The following is a 20151-nucleotide window of genomic DNA, read 5'->3' on the forward strand; positions in this document are numbered from 1 at the left end:
AACACTTGATTCACTTCCCTCCCCTGCACACGGCTCCCCCGTCCCCCCAACACCCAACACAAATATGCGTGTTATGCACCTGCTGTAGAGGTGCCCTGCGCATTATTCGTCCAGATCCAGATCCAGAAGGACTCCCTACTCCCCACAATAGGAGGAGACAATAAAAAAATGTCAAAACAAGATGAAGGGGGGCCGTTGGAAAGGAAAACCCACCAGCCAGCTGAGGTAAAATTGTAAACAAAATGCTGGTGCTAGGGCCATAGAGGCAGTGGTCCCATGGCCCCTACAACACTGAAGAGGAAGGCTCTTTTGACAGGACGGTGAGTGACGCTGGCTGACCGTGAGCAAGGCCAGTAGAAGGGGAGGTCAACCGACAGAGTGCTTGAAATAGGCTGTTGTTATGTTAGTCTTCTCTCCACCTTTTAGCAGTACCTACACAGCCATCACCTCTGCACTGTCATTTCCATTTCTCATTTCAGTCACTTTCAAGTTTTGTTTTGTCCTTATCATCACTCCTCCCTTTCCTTCTTTCCAGTCTTTTTTTCCAAATGTTGTACTTGCTCTTTCCCGCCAGCACAAGTTACAGTTCTTTTACAAGTTTTGTTTCAACTATAGGCTACACATAATATCTGGATCACTTTTCCTTAAATAATCAGTTAGTTCAATTTTCTTTTATATTAGACCACCTATGTTAATGTACGCAATCTTTAAATCTTTCTTCCTTTCTCCCTTTCTTTCCCCTCCTTCTATCAACATCCTTACTCCCTCATCGCCTCCTGTCCACCACTTCGTCAGTTTTTCGTTCTTCATTCTTCAAAACAATTTCTTCTTTTCTTCTGATCTTTCATCATTTCTTTTTTTCTCTTCATTTATCATTTCCTTTACTTTCATTCTTGCATCCTCTGACATATTTCTTCCCATATAATACTCTACGAGTGATTGGTAAACAACTTATCAACCGATAAATCCTACCATTGGCGTACAATAGCCACAGAAAGAACAGTGAAGGATTAAACACTCACCTACGGGTTGCAGACAGAAAGTGGTGCACAAAGGCAACTTAACAAGACAAACCTTCCGATTAGCAGTTGACCCAATCCTGGTGAGGTCGCCACATGTCAAGGTTCCAAGTTGGGTGCTGCAATCAAAACGAGAGAAATGGTTAGACATCAATATACTTTATAAAAAAGTAAATAACCCCAAACAACCTCACTAAACTGGAAATCTCCAACGGGAAAGCTTAGCATGCCGGACTCAGCGATGAACCTTTGCATGGCTTCTTCCTTCTTGCGTCCTTCTTCGGAGTGGCAGTGACAAGGCAGCACAGCTTTGTCCTAGAAGTGGTATAGACGTTGTGGACAAAGGAGGCGCAGGAGGAGAAGGAGCGTCAGGGTCACAGCAGTAACGGGAGTCAGGGCGTGGAGAGGAGAGAGATAAGGACACCCAGAACCAAGATGAACAGAAAATACCAGGTTTTCTCAACCTTGTACCAGAATTCTCCTCTTCTGCGCAGTGACGTCACCTGCAGCCTCTCAATCTGCTTCAGTTGAAATCACCCCACCAGTCTTCATCTGTCCACAGGTGTAGATGCATCTCGTGTGCTCCATTTTCTTCTATATCGATGGGTGACTTTAGCAACCTAGAAAATGCCTTCCCAATGTGCAGTGGCCGGGTGCAGGAGATCGCAATCCAAAGTGTGCAACATAAACTACCATAGATTTCCAAAAGACGAGAAATGGAGGATGAAATGGGTTAAATTTTGCAAAAGAAGTGATACTTTTAATCCAGCCACCTCTTACATATGCAGTCGCCACTTTGAGACAAGTGCATATGAACGAAACCTCAAGTATGAGCTGCTTGATATTCCAGAACCTCCAGCACAGAAAAAGTTTAAACCTGGAGCAACACCGACACTCTACTCTCCTCATTCAGATGGTGAGTCCATTAATATTTTATGATTTTTATAAAAAAATCATGCATGATCAGTTTCTTAGACAAGACAAGTTTCGAACAATGTATGAAGTTTGAAACAGTGAATTATCTTTATTGGTTGTATTAAATAGCTTGTAATTGTGATTCACAAACATGAGAGGTAATGAATTATGAATGTACGTATATTATTTTTGTGTATGTGAATATTCCAAGGTTACAAAATAAAAAATTATAAAGGGGCAGATATTATACTTAACATAAGAGTATAGTTTTCTTTGACGACACGTGCATACCTGTCAAGCTACTGTGATGTCTTGCCATAAGATTTTGTGTTAGAGACCATAAGTTTGTGTATAAAACGGTAATTAAACCACAAGAAGACCATATTTTTTTGTCATTCAATATTTATTTATTTCAAAACAAATGCAGAATGATTCAATGCAATTGCTTTTAGCATGATACGTGGCTACATGGGTGAGGCAGGAGAAGTGAGTGAGTCCTATGTGGGTGAGGGCAGGAGAGCGAGTGAGTCAATTCTTTAATATATATATATATATATATATATATATATATATATATATATATATATATATATATATATATATATATATATATATATATATATATATATATATATATATCCATAGATAATTACAGGAAAGGGAATCATATATATTACACTTGAAAAGGGGAATTTTGGGTTCTTACCTACGTGGGTGAGGGCAGGAGAGTGAGTGAGTGAGTGACGCGCCCGTTCCGACGGACTCTAGCAGGGTGCATGAGGTACCTCCTCCTCCTCCACACACACACACACACACACACACACACACACACACACACACACACACACACACACACACACACACACACTAACCATAACAGTAACCATTACTCAACATGCTCACATGAATTTAAATATGGTGCGTACGATATATTTCAAATTGTTTAAAACAAACATTAAAAAAAAAAACTTCGCAAGCGGAGAAAAAACGTAAAATTTTCAACTTACGCCAGAAGACTTGAAAATCACCGAAATTACGTAAGACTTCCACAAAAACGTAAGACTTGACAGGTATGCATGTGGAGCAGCAAATGGTAGACTCATTTAAACCACCAATCCGTAGAGTTTGCTTTTAGCTCTGTGGAATAGTTCAGGCAGGTGTTCTGTAAGTATTTAATTAATTGCCTACACTAAAGTTATTATAGGGGAATTGTAAAAAAACTAATGTATGTACATATAACATGTAGCACCTCCAGAAGCTACATCTGGGGGAGCCAGGACACCGCCCAGGGGTGTGGCAGATGCTGTCTACCACCAAGGACACTGCAGCATCACTGATGAGCAAGGTTTGTCTTCTAATCACATGAAGATATTCATTTATAATGAATTGTAAGAATACTTTATTTATATGTTCTACAAAAAAAATAATGCTTGATGCATTATTTTTTTCGTAGAAATAAAAACTATTAAAAATTACAATTTTATATGTTGTTAAAGTTACGTAGGTTTAAAAGTGTAGAAAGTGTTTAAGGTGGTTTGGACATGTGAGGAGAAGAGGAGAAGAACACATCCTGAGACGAGCACTGAACTTTGAGGCAGAGGGCAGAAGGCCACCAGGAAACATGGAAACATGGAAATGCAGGCAACAGAAAAGCCTTTTATGGCTCATTACAGGATCCGATTTAATCTTTTAATCTGGGGCTTGTGGAGGAAGATGCAGCAGATGGAAGCCCCTCGTTATTCAGTTTACTCCCGACGCGGCCAAGGAAAAAGTGGAGAAGGGTTGTGGAGGAAGATGCAGCACTGTCTCCAGGATTGCGAGTGGCGAGCATGAGAAAGTGGTGGTTTCCGCTCTAGTTAATGGGGTGGAGGGGGTTGTGACGTCAGCGCGCACTGCGGCGTCACCACTGCCATTGTTCACCTCACCCCCGCGGTCCCACCCAACTAAGGATAATTCAGTGAAACGTCATCAACTCAGCCATGATGGCACGTGTTCTGTGACGTCACGACAGTGACACTCGCTGGAGACCCTCGCCAGCAAGAATCTCATTTGAATCTTGGTTTTATTCAAGGATTTACACATCATTATGAAGTGTGGTGTTCTCTTGAAACTTCAATCCAGTGGTGCCACGGCCACACATGTGGGTCTCCAGTGACCTCTCTCTTTACATGCAACGTCACGAGCGCAGTGCATTATGGGAAAAACAAATGCTTAGCGAGCTATCCTTTATATGTCTCTCATCCTTGGTCCCACCCCCACTTCTACCGTCGCTTGGGCCCTCAAAGCCCCGGCGTGGCGCTCTCTGTTTGCTCCTGGTCCCCCTCCACTGTCCGCGCTAAAGCTGGTGCAGCGGGGAAGCGGCAGGGATCCACCACAGTGTTCACGCAGTGCTGGTCGCAGGCGGGACACGCTCATGTGGTGTGGGGCCAATGACCCGGTGTGTTGCGGCTCGCATTTCGCGGTGGTGGTCGAGCCCTCTCACCACTCGTGCCAAGAGCTCGGACCGGCGTGTCTCCGGCCCTTCTGTGGAACGCGCTAGGCTGTGTGGGCGTGGGGGCTCCAGTTCTCTCTATCGCCGGCTTTCGGCCCGGCATTTCAGATGAGATGTCGACAGTTTTCAATTTTCCCCATAAGAATAATGGTTCAAAGTTTGCAATTTCAACATTTGCGACCCGCAACATCCACCCATTTATCGCAAACTTGGAGACAGTACTGTATGAGGATGCTGAACATCACGAAGAAATGGCTATGGACCGGCAACAGTGGAGGAGGCTCGCATCCCGTCCAACCCCACCATAGGGAATAAATGGACGTTAAACGATGATGATGATGATGTTAGGACAAAATGTATTTTTGTCTACTTATTCAGGAAATCCCAGCAAATGTTATGTTCTTCACTCTGAATGTCTGAACATGTTGTGTGTTGCTTTCTACAGGGAAAGAAAGACACAGATGCATGTTTTCATAATGTGTTGTTTGCTTTAATTAACCCTAGAAAGGGAATGTGGGGTACCTTAAACCCCAACTTGATGCGCAATAGCACTTTTTGAGTTACACGCGCATGTTCCTACTCACTACCACGTGGGTTGGTGGGGGGAATGGCAGTGCTCCAGTGTCTCTACGAAGGGGCAGACGTGCACTGTCATGCTCTGATTCATAGAGGAACAGCAGATAGCCTGGGATTTGCCGTACCCCTCTTTACGTTTCACAGTTCTAGCTTGGGGTCGGCACTCTTGTCTCATACAAACCGAAAAGAGACAAGATTGTCTCCCTACTGTCCACTGTGCACCCCAAACCAGAGTTTGGTGAGAGGGAAAAGTCGACAGCTCTCCTCTACTACAACAAGCACAAAGGTGAAGTGGATACCTTTGACCACCTGTGTTCCTACTACACCTTCAGCAGGCAGACAAGACGCTGGCCATTATGTGTGTTCATGGGACTAGTGAATATAGCTGTTCTGAATGCGTACGTCATCTATACTGCCAAGAACAAGGAAAGAGATGGCAAACAGATGTCAAGGGTGACTCATAAAAGAGTTGGGCAAGAAACTCATCGAACCGTGGGCTAAGTACCGTTTGACTTTACCTGGCCAGCATACTGCCATCAAAAGGCTCATCGGAGAAGTGTTTGGTTACAGCAACTTCTATACAGCACCTGTACAAGCCCCACAGACAGCTGGTAGATGTGGACTTTGCCCAAGATCCAAAGACAGAAAGACAAGAGAGAGGTGTGTAAAGTGTCAGAAGTCTACCTGCAGAGAACACATGGTACCCCTCTGCCTCGAATGTTGTGAATAAAAGTAAAAGGTAAATATAACTGAAGTCCATACCTGAACATACCACATGGATAGGTGAATGTATCTGAACAATATGTAGACAATTTAAACTAAGTCAATAACTCATATAGAAAAAAAATTAGCACTCACAGAACATGCACACACACACAAAAAAAAAATTAAAAGTCTCTCCCATTTGTCTTCCACAGATAGGAGTTTCTTTTGCGAGAGGGGCATCCAGTATCTGCCAAACTGTTGCCCCGGCATCAAACCCTACTTTCAATGATTCGGAAGCAAGCCATCCATTTTTTTATTATTTTTGATAATTATCAATGAATGATTAATTTTTTAAGGGTAAGAGCTTCATTAAAAGGATCTGTATTCTACGAGAATCAGGGATTTTTTTTAGTTTCTTAGTCATAAAGGATAGTCAAAGGACAATTTCTTGCAGTCACACTTGTATGTTTCTTATTAACATTAAATAAGAATGCAATTCGTTTCATTTAAAGCTTGGGGTGTGATGAACCCCACATTCCCAGATTGGTTACACGGTTTGGGGGTTTCCCCTTCTCTATCCAAGTGCAAGGATGTGTTTTTGTTCTCCTAATATTGGGTAGAAGTTACCTGGATGAAGTGTTGGTGTGGGTTCTCCCAACAAAGCACTCCTGGGGTAATGAAAGAACCTATTTTCACAGATCATCCAGCGGAAGTCATGAAGCCTCCCCATGTTGACGTGCAGGTTGTGGAGGTGAAGGAGGAGCCGACATGGACAGAGGAGGCCCATGACATGCTTCAGCAGGACCCTCTCGCCCTAAACCCTGAGCCTGTGTCCTGGCAGTTCTCTGACTCACAGGAGGAGCCCCAGCCCCAAGGTACCTTACAGTTAGGTCTTTCAGAGTTTTCCTCTGCCTCACAAGTGTCCAGCATAATACCAAAGGACACACAAGGTTATAAGGAGACTACATGAGGCCAGGTGGCTTACCCATGGTGGTAGCTCCTGACAACAAGTTATTATTTGCCCTCCCCATCCATGAAATGAGGGTAACCATGACAGTGACACAGCCCATTGTTGCAGGCAGAGTTATCTACCTCAAAGAAGAAATAGATATCAAAGAAGAGGACGTTGACAGCTTCAGCATGGAAGAAGTGGCTGAGTGTGTCACAGACAGAGGGGGGAGCCTGCTCCAGGGACCACAGGAAGAAACCGAGAAGCTTCCTGTGAAGAGAAGAAAAGCAATGAAGGCAGAGGTTTAAGGTGTTTGTTCTTGTCACCACTAATTCACCTCCTTTGTTGGAAAGCCGTACTCATGTGGTGACTAAGTTATACTTTTCACTCTGTGACAAAGTTTCATTTGTATAGAAGCATAATAATTAACTTTTTAATAAATTTATTTTGTTTATTTCAATATTTTTAATTCCAAGTAAGAAGTGGCAGCTCTCAGGTCTCCTTGATTCTAGGTCAGTTTCTTCATGTGGAGGTTTGGTGAACATTGCTGAGTATTCACACTTACTAGTTTTTAAATTGCATTGAAATTTGATTTTTTTCAGTAGTTAAAAATGTGTTATTTTGCTGTACATTTTTTGCATATTGCTTCAGTGTCAGTGACCTACAACACTTAGAGTTACCATCATATACCCTATGTTTCTATCCATTGTGCTTTCCAAAAGTACAGGCATATTACAGATCTCTTCAAAAAAATTTACTAACTGTAATTTTGAAGATGGGAAAATGTCATTTTGAGATACAAGTGCTTTTAATAATAATAATGATGATGATAAGAGTTTTATTTCGCCCAGCGGCACATATAAAAAACAGGACAAGAAAACAAACGAGATACATAATGCTTAACCCGTAAGTGGTCAATCACGTACAAGTACATGAAATCAGATGTTACTTCCTGTGGTCAATCACGTACAAGTAAGTTTATCACTTTCTCACCTTCTACTGCTTGAAAATGCCTTCTAGCTACATGAATTATTTTTCTGGAAGTGTCTAGCATATATCAGCACAGTTTCCCGCCATTTGAACACACGCGTAAGCCCTCCCACCTCAACTCCCCTCTCACTGCCCACGCGCTGCTGCTTACCCCGTCCCCGGCCATCACTTGTCTCTGAGTCACAATGGCAGGGAGGCGTCACCGCTCTCTAACTCTCGCTGAAATTGATGAGCAATTATGTCTTGAGGAAGATATTGGTGACCAGGACAGTGACATCAGCATTGCTGATAGTGATGATGACCCTGATTATGTATTTGATCATCAAATAGAGGAAGAAGACGAGGAACTCGAGTCAGAATACTTTGGTGTATTACCGCCACCTCCACACAAAGTATGCCCTTGTCTGCTCTGTGCATTTTACAGAACATGATTATACAGATGACCTAAAGTACAGGCTGCTTAGCATTGAAAAGCCTAAAAACCAACGAGTCCTAAGAAAGATGCCATCCCCTCCCTCCTACTACCAAAGGGTGAGTATGACTCAACAGTTTGCCTCATGAAATGTATTCATGAGACAGCGGTGATTGCAGAGGCAGTTGGTGATGCAGTGATGGCTGGACAAGCAGTTGATGATAGTGATGAATCTAGGTGTTTTTGATTATATGTTGGTGACTGCAGTTGCACAAGATGATATAGTGAAGCTCTGAAAAAATGTCAAAAAAAGCCTGCAGAAAAGTCACATTGCAGACAATGTGCACTTAAGTAAATACACACAAAAAAATAAATAGGAATATGTAAATGAAATATATAATATATATATATATATATATATATATATATATATATATATATATATATATATATATATATATATATATTTATATATATATATATATATATATATATAATAATAATGATAATAATAATAATAGTAAGTTATAATAATAATAATTGTAATGATAATAATAGTTGCATATTCTTTTATTCAATATCTTTATTCCATATCTATTCCTTACCCTATGTTTGTATTTATATTTGATCTAAATATATAATACATTAGACTGCCAACACTGTACTTCTTGATTTCTGCAGGAGAGAGAGAGAGAGAATGTTATTTTCTTCACTCTGCATGTCTGAACATGTTGTGTGTTGCTTTCTACAGGGAAAGAAAGACACAGATGCATGTTTTCATAATGTGTTGTTTGCTTTAATAAATGGCAAGTGCAAGGATGTGTTTTTGTTCTCCTAATATTGGGTAGAAGTTACCTGGATGAAGTGTTGGTGTGAGTTCTCCCAACAAAGCACGCCGGGGGTAACGAAAGAACCTATTTTCACAGATCATCCAGCGGAAGTCATGAAGCCTCCCCATGTTGACGTGCAGGTTGTGGAGGTGAAGGAGGAGCCGACATGGACAGAGGAGGCCCAGGACATGCTTCAGCAGGACCCCCTCGCCCTAAACCCTGAGCCTGTCTCCTGGCAGTCCTCTGACTCACAGGAGGAGCCCCAGCCCCAAGGTACCTTACAGTTAGGTCTTTCAGAGTTTTCCTCTGCCTCACAAGTGTCCAGCATAATACCAAAGGACACACAAGGTTATAAGGAGACTACAGGAGGCCAGGTGGCTTACTCGTGGTGGTAGCTCCTGACAACAAGTTATTATTTGCCCTCCCCATCCATGAATCTAGCCAACATACTCATGAAACTTTCTATTATATTTGCATCAACTACATAATTGTTCCATTCATCCATTATGCTTTTTGTAAACCAGTCTTTGCTTGTCTTGTTTCTGAACCTGAAGTTTTCCAGTTTATGACCTTTGCTGTGGATCTGAACATCTTTTTAGTAAAAGTTCTTCTTCAGCATCATTTTTGACAATCAACTCAACCCATTCAGATATTGTGAAGTATCAGTGATGTCATTGATAGGTCCATGGAAAGTGTGGCTTTATTGAAGTGACATTAAACACAGCCAACTTTACCATAGGCTTAATGGTATGAGGAAGACTTGAGTTCCTGTAGCATGTTTCTGCTCACAAAAACATCAACAAGCATCTTTGAATATTAAACATTTAAAAAAAAAAATGTATAGTTTTTGTATGCTTTGTTTTCTTTATTTTCCTGTGTATTTTTTTGCCAGTGACCTTATAACTAAACAACATGAACCAAATGATGATGTTATTTGAGGACTATGTGTACGCTCCTCACAAAGTAACCCTCATTCATTCTCATCACGTGTCCAGACCAGGCGCCATGTTAGAGTGAGGGTCAAAATAGTGCTATGTGGCGATATCAATTTCAGGAACTTTGTCTCCTAGCCCACTAACCCATGAATGTGCCCTGAGAAGTTGAGAGAGTAGAGAGAGATTAACCCATTGATGGAAAGATGAGTGAGGGAAAGTATAGAGAGTAGATGAGTATAACCATGACAGTGACACAGCCCATTGTTGCAGGCAGAGATGTCTACCTCAAAGAAGAAATAGATATCAAAGAAGAGGACGTTGACAGCTTCAGCATGGAAGAAGTGGCCTCTCCTAGCCCTGGTACCTCTAATGCTGACCATTCTATGACACCTGCTACCCCTGCTGTTGGTGGGGCGAGCAAGAGACGCCATGGTGCTGCTGCTCGAGGAGGTGCTACACAAGCTCTGTCTTCTGCTGCTCCCTCCATTGACCCTGCTGTGCCTCCTGTTGCAAGGGGAAAACGAAGGCGCACTGCTAACGATGAAGACGATGATGCTTTAAGACTTCATGACTTCGGAACAAGCACAGTGACATCCAAGTCTGGCTATAGGTGGAATTGTCAACCACAGTCATCCAATACGGTAAGGACACAAGCACGAAACATTGTCGGTCCTTTCACCCCAGGACCAACACTAGAGGCAAGGAGTGCAGACACCCCAGCAAAAGCCATGAGCTTGCTCTTTGGAGATGACATAATTGATGAGATTGTGAAGTGCACCAACAAAGTAATTCCTGGACAGGCAGCCAACTATAGTGACCAGAGACGAGGGATATCCCTAACAGATTCAGATGAAATACGTGCACTTCTCGGGCTATTGATCCTCAGTGGTGGCCGGAGGGACTGCCACCTGACCGCCAGGGAAATGTTTAGCTCCAAGACCGGTCCACCAATTTACCGTGCAGCCATGTCAGAGGAACGCTTCTGCTTCCTTCTCAGCTGTTTGCGGTTTGATGACAAGGATACAAGGGACACTAGACAGGTGACTGACAAGTTTGCACCAATTCGTGACATCTGGGACATCTTCATTGGCAACTGCGGGAAAATGTACCTCCCAACTGAAAATCTTACAGTGGGCAAACAGCTGCTGCCATTCCGCATGTATAAACCAAGCAAACCAGGACAATATAGGATCAAGATTTTTCTCATATGTGACAGTAGGACCAAGTACATGCTGAGTGGAATTCCCTACCTGGGGAGAGAGGCCACACAACTCCAGGCCCAGGATGTTGGTCATCAGTACACAAAAGATCTTACAGCACCCTACCACCACACAAACAGAAACGTAACAACTGACAGTTGGTTTACGTCTGTGCCCCTAGTAACTGATCTCCTACACAACTGTGGCATGACCCTAGTTGGTACTCTGAGAGCTGACAAGAAAGAAATACCTCAAGAAATGAAAGAAACTTCAACTAAGAGGACAGGTTCAAGTGCATTCGTCTTCGTGAAGGACATGACTTTGGTGGCATACTGTAAGGATACCTCAAGAAAGAAAAAGAAGTTGGTGCATGTACTATCATCAATGCACACACAGCCAACCATCATGCCAAATGGCAAGCCCGAGATCATTTGTCATTATAATGCGACTGAAGGTGCGGTAGATGCATTTCATCGAATGTGTGCCATCTACTCGGTATCACGCAAGACGAAGAGGTGGCCCATGTGTGTTTTCTTTGGGATGATAAATACCTGTGTAATCAATTCCTGGATAATATACAATGAAAATAAGCAGAGAACAGGTGGTAAAGCAATTGAGAAGCGCTTCTATATGCAAGAGTTGGCAGAGGCCCTTATCAAGCCATGGGCAGAAAAGAGGATGCTCAGCAACCCAAGGATGTCCCAATCCTTGAAGACGGTGACCAGCACTGTTTGCAACATCCCTTTACCTGCCAGGGTTGATCAAGCAGGCCTCACAGTGATGGCAGACAGCAGGGCTCCCATGGTGCGGTGCTCACTGTGCGAGAGGACCAGCGACAGGAAGACACGACACAGATGCCAAGGCTGTGCACGCCCTGTGTGCCCTCGCCACATCTACGCTTGGTGTGTGGACTGCCCACATTAATACAGGTAAGAACTTTAGTTGTTATTGTTGCTGATCCTCAAGCTGTCTGGCTGAACAGTGGTGCAGCCTGTGATTGTTTTGAGGGCTTTGTTTTGTAGGGTTTGTAGGGTTTTGTGGTGAGTGTTGGCTAAATGGCTAAAATGATCTTCCATAGTCCATCACCGAGCATATGAATTGTTTGTACACTGAACTTTAGTTACTAGTATTGTTCATTTCCAATGGTAAATAATTGTAAAACAAGAGTATCTTTTGCTCAACTGTTGTATTTTGACTGTCAAAACATAAACATAATATTTCTTGACCATTTAGTGCTCACAGACAGGAATAACAAAAAAAAAAAATAATAATAATTTTTTCACCAAAGAATTTAGTTTTTTTTTTTTTTTTTTCCCACAGTCTCCCATACAGTGTGTGTTGACACCAGGAGGCTGTGATACCCTGACCTGATGCTCTTCAATCAACTCTTTAACTTCAATATTAGAATTTACTCAATTTCTTTTAGTAAAACATGTAGCAAATTTCAGTATTTTTATTTATTTTTTGAGTTACACTTAAAATGTTTAGTATACCTTAATAGTTACTAAATAGTAGAGTAAATGAAACTAGAGAAGTTATATTTTCCATGTATTCTTCAGAATCAATAAATTTTTATTATTATTATTATTATTATTATTATTATTATTATTTTTTTTTTTTAAAGGGTAAAATATAACCCACATCCATATTAATAGCAGTAATACCCTATATATGTGTTCTAGGGTTAAGGTGTTTGTTCTTGTCACCACTAATTCACCTCCTTTGTTGAGCATGTGGTGACTAAGTTATGCTTTTCACTCTGCACAGAAAGCTGCACATGTAATCTCACCTGTCGGGGACGCACTTTGTCAAAACATTTGTCCATGATGTGCTTACCACGGTCTAGACATGAGGGCTGGACATGAGTGTGGGTGAGAAGATGATTCGGATGATTCACCTAAGGTTTGAATCTTGAGTTCGAGTTGGAAGAAACGATGGTTCAAGTTTGTAATAAAAATGGCCAGAGTTGGTCGTTCAGAATGGTCCGAGTTGGTTGAGATGATGGTCCGAGTTGGTCGTTCAGAATGGTCCGAGTTGGAGATGGTCCGAGTTGGTTGAGATGATGGTCCGAGTTGGTTGAGATGATGGTCCGAGTTGGTCGTTCAGAATGGTCCGAGTTGGTTGAGATGATGGTCCGAGTTGGTCGTTCAGAATGGTCCGAGTTGGTCGTTCAGAATGGTCCGAGTTGGTTGAGATGATGGTCCGAGTTGGTCGTTCAGAATGGTCCGAGTTGGTCGTTCAAAATGGTCCGAGTTGGTCGTTCAGAATTTAACTTGCCTAATATAAACTGGACAACTTGCACAGTATCAAATGGAGATCAGTATAGTCACAGTTTTATAGAAAGAATAAGAGATTGTTTCTTAGTGCAACATGTAAAAGACGAGATGATGATCCGAGTTGGTCGTTTAGAATGGTCCGAGTTGGTTGAGATGATGGTCCGAGCTGGTCGTTCAGAATGGTCTGAGTTGGAGATGGTCCGAGTTGGTTGAGATGATGGTCCGAGTTGGTCGTTTAGAATGGTCCGAGTTGGTCGTTTAGAATGGTCCGAGTTGGTTGAGATGATGGTCCGAGTTGGTCGTTTAGAATGGTCCGAGTTGGTTGAGATGATGGTCCGAGTTGGTCGTTCAGAATGGTCCGAGTTAGTTGAGATGATGGTCCGAGTTGGTCGTTCAGAATGGTCCGAGTTAGTTGAGATGATGGTCCGAGTTGGTCGTTTAGAATGGTCCGAGTTGGTTGAGATGATGGTCCGAGTTGGTCGTTCAGAATGGTCCGAGTTAGTTGAGATGATGGTCCGAGTTGGTCGTTTAGAATGGTCCGAGTTGGTTGAGATGATGGTCCGAGTTGGTCGTTTAGAATGGTCCGAGTTGGTTGAGATGATGGTCCGAGTTGGTCGTTTAGAATGGTCCGAGTTGGTTGAGATGATGGTCCGAGTTGGTCGTTCAGAATGGTCCGAGTTGGTTGAGATGATGGTCCGAGTTGGTCGTTCAGAATGGTCCGAGTTGGTTGAGATGATGGTCCGAGTTGGACCTACCCCAACTTGCGCCGCATCAGCAGTTGAGCAGGGCCTGCTGAAACCTCATCAACGGTAAACGGTAAACGGTAAAGAACGGAAATGGTCTCCAGGGCTGCTGGCTGTTAGGGGAAGGTGTGCGTCAAGAAAGACTCCCTACTCCAACAATAAACTATCAATCATCAATCAATCACAGTAGGCGGAGACATCAGCCACTGCCAGCTGCTGGAAAAATGAAGGGGCGCCGTTGGAAAGGAAGACCCGCCAACCCGCTGATGTACCCAAACAAAAGGCTGACGAGCACCGAAGGACTAGATGTCAGTCATGGTCCCACAGCTTAACTAGACATCACCAGGCGGGGACAGGCTAATCCACACTGCTAGGGCCCTAGAGGCCGTGGTCCCCTGGCCTAGCCAGCCCCCTACAACACTGAAGAGGAAGGCTCTTTTGACAGGACGGTGAGTGACGCTGGCTGGCCCTGAGCAAGGCCAGTAGAAGGGGAGGTCAGCCGACGGAGTGCTTGAAATTTGAACTGGTGTGTGCATCCCGTCAAAATCTAAATATAGGAGGTCAACCCACGGTCGGCTCAAAATTCGTCCCATTCCTCAATTTTGGCTCAAAACCTGCTTGTTCTGGCCCTGATGGTATTCCTTCAGTCTTTTTTTAAAAAAGATGTGCCCCTTCTATTAGTTACCCCCTGTTGTTACTGTTCAGAAAATCTCTCATCAATGCGTGTCCCCTCAGACTGGAAAGATGTTTATGTAATGCAGTTATTTAAAAGGGGAGTTCATTCCGATCCTGTCAATTACAGGCCTATAAGCTTGACATCTGTGTGCTCAAAATCTTCTGAGAGAATTATAGTCTCCCAATTGTCTGGCTATTTGGGTAAAGGTCCAGTATAACTGTGGCGCCTTAATTTTGGTCTATTTCCAAACCTTCTCAAAACCCTTTATATATATATATATATATATATATATATATATATATATATATATATATATATATATATAGATATATATATATATATATAGATATATATTAGTAGAAAGTGGCGGACAAATACCGCCACCTGTTTTATGGTGGGGTGGTTAGCGATGGCAGTGAAAAGGCATAAACATACATTTGTTTTGGTGGCGGCGGCAGCGGAAGCGGCCATTGGGAATGATTAACCCACGCATGTGAGACTAGGTCCACCACGCATGGTTATTATTATTATTTTTTTTAGAAGCACCTGTTCTCTTGCAGTACTTCATTGGTGAGCAACTCATTTTGGATGTTGACAACCACAGAGATCTTGGGGGTCAGGATTGATTCTTCTCTCAAGTTCCATCTTCATGTGAGAGAGATTGCAGGCAAAGCTAGTGGCATAAGCCATAGTATTCTTAAGGGAACTATTTGTAGAACTCCAGATTTTATGAGAGAGGTTTTTATTTCACATATTAGGTAATCCTCGACTACGTTTCTGTGATGTGGTTTACCAGATATTTGGGCGATGTAAGACTACTTGAAGTGGTACAGAGAAGATGGACTCAGAAAATCATTGGGTTCTGTGACGTAGGTACCTTATAGGGATCGTCTCGCGCAACTGAGTCTCTACTCGATCAAAGGCAGATTGATCAGAGGTGATCTTATTATGGTGTTTAAAATTTTAAGAGGACTTTGTCCTAATCTTGATCATTTGCTGATGAGAAATGTTGTAACACTGAGGTGAGAGCCCGCTCCTTCTCTATGAGAGTAGTTAACATTTGGAACAGCTTGCCGGATTTTGTTGTTTCTGTTACCTCGGTGAATTCCTTCAAGTACCAGCTGGACAAGCATCTTGGTCAGATCTTATATGAGTTTGATTAATCTGCCATGTAGATTGGTTGTTCTTTGGGTGTTTTGTTTGGATTGTTGTTATTGACTGGGTATTGAAAATTAGTAGTTGTCCGTGCCATCTTGTGATGTCATATTTGCCAACCATCTGACCACCTTAGTGAAAATCATCAGCTGCAGTTTTCGTTGGAGACATCACACAGTTTTTGGATGGGGCGTGTCCCCATCCAGGTAAGAAATCACATCCACACCGCGACACTTGGAGTGACCTGGCCTGACCTCATTCTTCGCTCGCTCCTCCGTATACTAACAATGGTGTGTTGCAGTGTCAAAGGGTGCAAATTAGGTGATTGAAAGAGGAAAAATGTACATCTGCATAGATTTCCTGTTGATAAGACAACACAAAAAGTATGGATTGAGTTCTACAATAACAGGACGATAAACACTGGAATTGCAAGAGTTTGTAGTCTACACTTCACTAAAGCAGATTATGTGAGACATCTCAAGTACGAATTGCCAAACTTGCAAGTGCCAAAACGTCTTCTGAAACTGAAATGAGGTGCACTACCAGTGTTACGGCCTCTTCCATTGCTGTCTCGATATAACAAGGCCTAACAGCTCAAAGTATGAGTCATCCAAGTAAGGCTGAGAGTGTCGTACACTCTCCAACTAAAATGTTATTTTTTGTGTGTTTTAATGCATATCTTTGTGGAAAATATATTTTTTTCTGTGATAAACAAAGGTTTTCCAACATTAATATCTTATAAACATCATCAAATTAGACACAAAATAAAGGAAAATAAATAAGATATAATATAAGGAGAGGGAGAAATACTCACACAAAAAATATATAAATACATTGAGTCGTAACTGAGTACTCCTATTAGTTTGATTTGTCACCATTTCTTAATATCTCTTTTTGACATTCATGACGCTGTCGTTACAGTTGCTATATTCAACAAGCCAATCCTCCATCCCGATACTAGGCGACTCAGTCACCTGCTATCTGGCAACTACGAGTGAGGGGCCAGCTACAACCCTCTTTCTACCATCTCCATTCCTGGAACTAATTATTTACTCATATAATGGCCACGTGGATCCCAGTGTTAACATGGTATATTTCATCGGTTTATTTGTTAAGAAGATATAATCGTATAATAGCAACGAAATAAAAGGATATAATCGTATAATAGCAGTGAAATAGTTTACATTTATAATATATGGCTTGAAGATGTGAGACTGAGTTTGTTGCAGATTGACGATGTCGTCATAGCCATAGTGTAGCGTTGCAGTTCACCAGCCCTTCTGCCCACTTCAGCTTGGAATTTTGTTGAAAAACTGCAATGCCATTTAAGTGCTGTGTTCCCCTTTGTAAGGGGAATTATGGTAATGGCCCCAAAGTCCATATCTTCTCCTTTCCAAAGGAGGAAAAGGTGGCCAACACGTGGTTAAGAGCCATCAGAAGGGATAACTTCACTCCAACTTCTCAATCAAGAGTAAGTTATACTGTACCAGTATAGATATCATTGTTCAATATGTGATACATTTGATGCTTGTAAGATAACTGATGTAGTTCATGTATCACGGATTTTGGCTGGTCCAACCAAACCTTACATTGAAGATAAGCTTTGTGGATATCTAGGATAACTATCTTGCTGATATCTAGGAACTGCGACGCCTTTGCGCTCAACTTTAGCTTGCCTAAGTACACGATAGTGGGGAACACCAGGTAAGACTGTCAGTACAGTTCCAAGTGTCTGTTGTGGCAAAGAAACTGTGTAGAAAACAGGCTGAGGGTGCAGGTAGACAACATGAATGACGAAAAGGTACCTGTAAGCATTGGGGCATGGAAGAAAAGGTCCGTTATTTGTGGACCACTGCAACTCCCGAGTTGGTGAAGAAATATATTGTGACTGCTGCACATTCTGGGTGCACTTTAAATGTGAAGGACTAAGTGAAAGTGAAGCAAAGATGTGGAAAAACATGGGCCCACGTGCAAAGTTTTACTGTACAGTGAGGAACTGCAAACAAATTGCACAACAATTCATTAACAGTATAGGCCCTCAGAAAGACCAAGTGGACAGTAACACTCGTCAAATGGAGGATTTGGAAAAGAAACTTGCCACACAAGAAAATAACTTAAGAATAGACACAGGAAAAGAAGTTAAACAGGCCATAAGCGAGGTAAATAAAGCTTTGGAAAAAGACAAATTCAAGAGTGAAGTGAAGGAAGACATTGAAACAGTTTTACAAAGTAAAAATGCTAATGTCCCTGGAGGAGGAGGTGCTATTGAAAATGGCCAAGTGAAAGTAGAGGTCCAGGTTGTCAGAAGAGGAAAAGGACAAAGTATTCAGAGCCAAGAACTTGATTGTAGCAGGTCTTCCAGAACCAGACTCTGATGGCCTGGCAATAGGGAAGGCTGCAGACCTTGTGAGTGTCACCGATCTCTTTACCAAGCACATGAAATGAGGCCTGTTGACAAGGGGTTTGAACTTTGAATATAGTGAAAAAATAAGTTCTGAGATGCAGATATCCTGTCAAAAAAGCTGATCCTTTCTTTATATCTGCAGTAGTCATTCTTTTTGAGCTTAAAGCTAAAAAATCTGCCTAAAAAAGCTGCCCTTTTGCCTTTTCACACTTCCTTTATAGTTGAGAATACTGGACCAATGTTTGTTTTTCTAATTAAAGAAATACTTGATGGGCTTGCACTGCACAGTCATAATGATCTGAGTCTGACTACACAATAATGATATAATAATTTGCCCAACAGGTATGTCACCTACACTTCCAGCCAGAGGACATTATGTGGGAGACATCACTGTTCAATGAAAAAACTGGGGTCACATTTTCTGCCAAGCTGAAGGTCCCACGACTCCGTACAGGAGCAGTTCCAACAAAGCTACCTTACACCCCATCTTATCTGTCATCCGCTGGTTCTTCCCGAGAGTCTCCTGATGCCAGACGGAAGAGAAAGAAAAAGGAACTAATCAAATCTGCACTTGAAAAACAAAAACAAGATGATTTGGTACACCAGCAGGAAAGCAGGTTTGTAAATCTAGATGAACTGGAGTCAAAAGTAAGCTTTCTTGATTCATTTTGGTCGCTGAAAAGGAAAGAAGAATCACTTCAGATATTTTTTATTTTTATTTTTTATTATTTTTTTTCTCTGCCTATTGTGCCGGTAGGCTTTCTTCAGGGGCCTGGTGGTCGGCCCAAGCCTGTCATGGCGCAGGGAATTTTTTATAGTGACGCCAGTTATGCTTGGATCATGCTGTCCCCCGGAACTCATATTTGACTCACTTGGACGGTTTCTTCTAGAGTCCGGGTTGATGGGTGGTCTTCAGGACAGCATGTTGGTAGTCTTAGGCCACTCGGCGGTGACTGAAAAATCCCAGGTGGTAGCGTGGGGATTTGAATCGACGTTGTCCATGGCGTGATGAATGTGGAGCCTGCACGCTAACCACTCGGCCACCGCCTACCCTTATATATGTAGTGTATATATAACATTTCAGAATACCCACACACTGAGGTAAAGAAATCCCTTCTTATTCACCAAGACTGTTCAGTTAAGGCCTATACTATATTTAGAGTTGAGGTGCATACACTGGGACTGTACAAGGTGCCTGAATTTATAAATACTACTATTAGTTCTTCCAGGAACTATTGAGCCACTTTAATAAGTGTGATTTAAAGAAACCTGCAACTAATTCAGCTAGAGTTATGTTTTTGCTACAATGTGCAATTACTGTGTTGTCACTTTTAAAGGATGAGTCTTACAAGTTCTTCACCAACATAACAGTTATATGCAGTGGTGGGATTTAATTTTTTTAAGAACAGGTTCTCTCTATGAGGGGTTTACCAAAATAAGTTATAAGTAAAAGGTGTTCATGGGGGAAAAATTGAGAACCCCTGATTTAAGCTAACAATAACAACCGGTTCTCGGGATTAAAGAAATTCTAAGAACAGGTTCTTGCGAACCGGTGTGAACCGGCTGAATTCCATCACTGGTTATATGTGAGCAACTTCACATGATGACCATGACTAAAGTCCAGTACTCACCAAAATTCATGATATTTTCATCCCTCCTGTATAACTGCTCCCCCAAAGGCTATCACTTTAAGGAGTACTGAGTACCTGATGCCTCCCTGCTATACAGCTGTCAGGGAAGTAACATTATCACAAAATTTCAGTCCTGCAACAGAGCAAAGTGACCTCGGGTTTCTTAGATATACCAAGAATAAGTTTCAATCTCTCTCCGAAAGTGAGTGTACAGTGGCTCTGATGATTGATGAAATCCATATCAA

The 20151-nt window shown here is 42.1% G+C and overlaps 1 protein-coding gene across 1 annotated transcript in view; it reads left to right on the forward strand.

Moving 5' to 3' along the window:
- Positions 1 to 274: 274 nt before the first annotated feature.
- The window catches only part of LOC126987544 (general transcription factor II-I repeat domain-containing protein 2-like), a 32807-nt gene continuing 12930 nt past the window's right edge, over positions 275 to 20151 (forward strand). Inside the window, exons 1-2 of the mRNA XM_050844588.1 lie at positions 275 to 320; positions 18618 to 18892. Of these exons, the coding sequence (XP_050700545.1) occupies positions 18651 to 18892 (242 nt within the window). The 5' untranslated portion in view covers positions 275 to 320; positions 18618 to 18650. The remainder of the gene's footprint in view (positions 321 to 18617; positions 18893 to 20151) is intronic.

Source organism: Eriocheir sinensis, chromosome 65 (genome assembly GCF_024679095.1).
Source record: "Eriocheir sinensis breed Jianghai 21 chromosome 65, ASM2467909v1, whole genome shotgun sequence".
In the NCBI taxonomy this organism is placed as follows: domain Eukaryota; kingdom Metazoa; phylum Arthropoda; class Malacostraca; order Decapoda; family Varunidae; genus Eriocheir; species Eriocheir sinensis.